Source organism: Sphaeroforma arctica, assembly GCF_001186125.1.
Source record: "Sphaeroforma arctica JP610 unplaced genomic scaffold supercont1.1245, whole genome shotgun sequence".
Taxonomy (NCBI): Eukaryota; class Ichthyosporea; order Ichthyophonida; genus Sphaeroforma; species Sphaeroforma arctica.
The window spans coordinates 1-5,371 of NW_014039313.1; the positions used below are offsets into that span (position 1 = coordinate 1).

Here is a 5,371-nt window from a genome sequence, read left to right on the forward strand (position 1 = left end):
TTATATAGATTATATTTGTTGTGTTAAAAAAATACCATACATATGTATTTATGATGATGTTATTTAAGTACAATATACAGTATTTATATATTTACTTTGTATAAACCTGGTTTATGTCCGACTATCGCAGCAAACTGCGGACACATTTTTAACTATTTATAGCCTCTATAAATAAATATTTATAATATGTGCTTGTTATTTTTCTTGCAATATATTTTAACACAAAAAATATTTTTAAATGTAGTTTATTTATAAAATTAGCCACACACGAATGGTTCGCGAGAGTATCATACAACAACCAACTTCGTCAAAATCCGAATTTGTACTACTTATTCCGTCATGTAGAAAACCGTCGTGTAGAAAACCGGTCCTGTACATGCATGCTATGTAAATATGTATGTATTTATGTATTTATTTTCTGTATACCCACTTGCTTTATCATATTTAAGTACTACTACACTACTAAGTACGAGATCGTACAACGCTTCTCTGAGGCATTAATATAACCGATATTATATATAGATTGTATTACAGACATCAGCGTCAATAGGCCTATCCAATGTGGTGATTTTCTCAGCAAGACTTGTCGAGTATGGAGGGCAAGCAGGAGGTATACTACTTTATTTACTTTAGTGTGTACTGTTCGATGCTACTTTAGTGTGAATTGTAATGTGCTACTTTAATGTATACAGTATACTGTATGGTCCGTGTGTCTTGTTTGACTAAGTAAAACAAATAAGTGACATATTTTGAGTGCTTTTTCTGGCGTTGGCATCGTTTCTTTGTGCTGTTTATTTGTTTATCTGGAAGTTGCAAGGCAATGTACACAAAACGTTGAACTAATCTATGTCTCGCAGGATCCCACGCATTACAAAATGAAGTAGATAAACAAAAAAAATTGCGACTGTATATTCAAAGGGACTGTTATGTTATTTAGAGTAGATTCATATTCAATTGCGAAGCTATTTGAACGTTAAATTAATTTTGACGAAAGCACGTGTCTTGTGTACTTTAAAAGGGGCGGGTTATGGCCTTGACGTTTTTATTATTATCAATATTTGTTAGTGATCAATTCTAATATGAGTATCTCTGGTGGTCCTAGTACCTATACACATGACACGCGAATACAAAATACTGCAATTGTTGGCGTATTCACTTTGAGTTGAGATTTTAGACTGTAGCCTTGATACATTCGCCACAAATCACTTGTCATGCTATCATAGACTACTACGTTTGCAACAGTAAATTGTTGAATATATATATATATGTATTATATATACATATGTATGTATGTATATATATATATATATATATGTATGTATATTTATATGTATATATATATGTATATATGTGTGTATGTCTGTATATATATATACAAATTGTTCAAGCACTCGCATACACTCGCTCACTCAAACATATACTCAAACATCTATTTATATTTTAATGTATATATATATGTGTGTGTGTATGTATGTATGTGTGTGTGTGTGTGTTTTGTTCATTTTATGTATACATATATATATATATATATATGTACTTGTATATATATTTGAATCGATATATAATTAGAGAGGTAGATATATACATGTATATATGTTTATTTGTGTGTGTGGTTGTTTACTATTATGGGTATCGTTTAGTCCGCATGTATATATTTTGTTTTCATTTCTAGCCATTTGTGCCAAGTTATAACTCGCTGTTGTACTACTAACCTTCATATCTGTGCCCGTGATGTATTCAGATCGGCACAAATCTGTCTGTAAGTTTGTAAATATAAAATTTTAATAAAAAAATCCTAATTCTGGTTTCTTTTGCATAGGATGGAATCACATCACAAACGGTGTCTTTCTTCAATGCGTTCAATAGCAAATCAGCCGAGGGCAACCAGGGTCAGATGGTACGACTTAATAAATGTGCACGACCTGGTGTATCTGCACCTATTTCAAATATACCTGTGTATATGAATACATGTTTTTTGTTTTTGCTTGTTTCATTACTGGCGAGTCTCTTTCGAGGGGTTCTCATTGAAAGTTGTATGTTTGGCGTGTGTACACAAGTTTACACACGTGTGGTATGAATATATAGGATCATTCACACCATACAATCATATGTTTGAAATGTACCTAGCAATGCATCTCCGTAGCATTATAAAATCAAATCTCTCTTGTTCAACTAGTTGACGATGCAATTCTCGATTATACTGGGTTAAATAGGCATAGGGAAGGACACCTGGGTGACATTCCGACCTGACCTGAAAACACTGCTGCTCAATCAAATGACAACTTTCACTGGCAGCACATCAATTAACACTCAATTAACATTCCAATCGACCAATTAATTTCACTACCATTGGAATGCATTCTTTAACCCTTTTATAGGCTCCCGGGCCACCACTCGGAATGGGATTAGCGGAAGGACAACAAACGCCACTGCTGGCGCAACCGTACCATCACCCGCATCCGAATAGGACCGGTAGCAGTAGCAGCAGCAACAATAATAACAACAATATCAATACTATCTATCAGAACCCACAAGGGCCCCATCACGTGTTCCCGCCGCATTTACAGCACCATCAGCAACCCTCCTCCGGGCTGGGCAGGCATTCGAATAGCGTGCCATCGAATCTGAACAACTCTGGCTTTAATGGTCCAATGTATGGCGGCCAACAGCTCCCACCGCATAGGTATGTTGATTACACCGATTTAACGTACTTTGATTCAATGTTTCCATCCACGTGGGCATCGTGTATATATTATATAAATCTCATGATATGCAAAGAAATGACACAGATACTTGAACACACATCCATACTCACGACGCGTACCGTTCCCTTGGCATCTGTCCAGACACGCATATTCAAACCACACAGCCTTATGCCTTGTCGAGAATTCGCATACATCATATTCGTGCTCAATTCAAATCTCACTACTTGTCTTGTATTATTAACATATTATGCGCGTTTCTGATTGATTACTTCTCATAGGCGGCCACCACAGCAGCAGTATGCGCCTGTGAGTGGCGGCAACAGCTTCACCTCGCCTGCACCTCACCCGCAAGCAGCGCAGAGCCAATCATCAGGCTACGACTTCGCACAGCCCCACGCCCAGTCACAGGGTATGGGCCTACCCTCGGGTATGTTAACCCCACAGCAACAGCAGCAACAACAACAGCAGCCGCATCGGCAGTATGGGGGGCATATGACACAGCAACAGTCACCCGTACAGGCACAGGCACCGTTGCCACAGCACCAGCAACATCAGACCGTCCATCATACGCAGAGTTTGGACAACCAACCGTCTTCAAGCAAGAGCCGCTTTGCGTTTGTAGAGCCCGTACAGCCTCAGCAGATGGTGCTACTACAGCACGGTCAGCCACTCGGTCAACATCGTCACCATCAAACTGGACAGCTGCAATCACACCCGTCTATGCGCCAGGAATCGAACAACCATGCGAATGCGAATGCGGGGTTTACAAGCGCTATGAGAGCGTCTATGGGTGTGGATGTGATGGGTGCCTTTGCCAAGGGTGACAGCGGACTGCTACCTACTTCTCGCGCAGACAGCGTGTCTGGCAGTGCCGTAGGGGGAGGAGATGTGATCAGCGAAGCAGCAACAAGCGGCAACATCAGCAGCGCGAACGAGGGCAAGCCGAGTGAGAGTAATCTCAATGCGTTCTTCTCGTCGTATGGGCGTGCTGGGAATGCGGGGATGGTGGAGAGCCTGTTGTACGAGCAAGATACGGGCTCACAGGCGGGCATGCGTAATTCAGGTGCGCAAACTCTGATGCATATGCAGCACGGGCAAGCACCTCCGCCGCCAGGTCAGGGACCGGTCCAAAACCAGTCTCAGTTAGGACATGCCTATGTGCCGTTAGGGTTGGGAGCATCCCAGGCCGGCGTGTTGTACGAGGGGATGGTTATGGGCGATACCATGCAGTCACAGCAGCGAGGACTGAACAGTCAGGGACAGGGCCAGCTGAACAGCCCGGTCTATAGTAGCGGCAGTGGGGGTGCGTTGAACGGAGACCAGGTCTCACTGAGCAATGTAAGTGGTTCAGCACAACACCCCCAGGCACATGCCGAGGCGAGTATGCCCGGGCACGGATCGTATGGGAATCTATCGCTCGCGCAAACATATTCCGAGCCGCTGTTCCCTCGTGGAAGTACCATTGCGAAGGGCAATAGCAGTGGGCCTGGCAATGGTGCAAACACTGTGAATCAGCAGTATATCATGGGATATGGCAGGGCACCCGGTGGCAATAGGTATACACGTTTTCAGTGTATGTGTGTTGGTATATTGGCACGTACATACAAATTGTGAATTTCCTGCATTCCATAGTTCTATCGTGGCAGGATTCCTGTATAGATGTGTGGTTACGGATTTATAGTTACCATCATAGTTCATGTTTTGTCTATGGTGAACCATATGTTTGTTTCTAGTTATGAAACCTTTATTTGTATTTCTAGATTGAGTTCCTATTTGGACAAAATTTATCATATAAATGCTGAATACTATGATTCATATATACACTGTAGTGCTTATGCCCCGCCCACATTCATATCGCATACATGCTAAACCCTAAAAGTGTTGTGTGAGAACAGTTGAACAATATAGGGCATTACACTTTATATATTTTATTTATTTATTTATTTAGATATATTTACATTTATACATATATATGTGTGTGTTTGTGTGTGTTTATATATATATATTGATATAAGTATATAACTATTGATATATAGATTTGTTCTTTTTCTTTTCATATTATATTATATTTATATATATATACCTGTATATCTATGTGAGTTTTGTTGATTTGCATACATTATAATTCTCTACTTTATATATATGTATATACCTGAATATCTATTGTGTTTGTTGATTTGCATACATTCTAATTCTCTACTCGCTGTTTCGCCACACAGAGGCGGTGGTAATGCCGCCTCGAGTACCGACCTGACCGGGCCCTTCTCGAACATGAACATCAATTACATGGGCTCGAGACGCGAATCAAGCTCTGCTATCAACAGCGGTAACAACAACAGCAACGGTGGTGTTATATCGGAGGGGCTCATGGGTGGTCAAGGGGCTGTATACGGCCATACACCTGCACACGCTCAGAACAACCGAGATAGAGGATTCAGCGAAGCCCACGACGGCAAACGTGAACTGGGACAAGGTGTGTAGGGGGTACGCAATAGGTTTACGAGTATTGCTGGGTGATGAGTAGGTCAGTCATTCTTTGGTTGTACGAAGATTGTCCGTTTTATTTCCCTTTAGGAGACTGAACAAATTCATAATCTCCCTCAGTATTTATGTATGCTTAAAAGACATGGGCACTGCTAGCAGTGTTGTGAGTTCAAAGTGTTGTC

The 5,371-nt window shown here is 41.0% G+C and overlaps 1 protein-coding gene across 1 annotated transcript in view; it reads left to right on the top strand.

The window, feature by feature from the left end:
• The first annotated feature begins 521 nt into the window (after positions 1-521).
• Positions 522-5,371, top strand: part of SARC_10426 (hypothetical protein) — a 12,322-nt gene continuing 7,472 nt past the window's right edge. Inside the window, exons 1-5 of the mRNA XM_014295529.1 lie at positions 522-610; positions 1,820-1,897; positions 2,379-2,683; positions 2,984-4,261; positions 4,925-5,178. Of these exons, the coding sequence (XP_014151004.1) occupies positions 593-610; positions 1,820-1,897; positions 2,379-2,683; positions 2,984-4,261; positions 4,925-5,178 (1,933 nt within the window). The 5' untranslated portion in view covers positions 522-592. The remainder of the gene's footprint in view (positions 611-1,819; positions 1,898-2,378; positions 2,684-2,983; positions 4,262-4,924; positions 5,179-5,371) is intronic.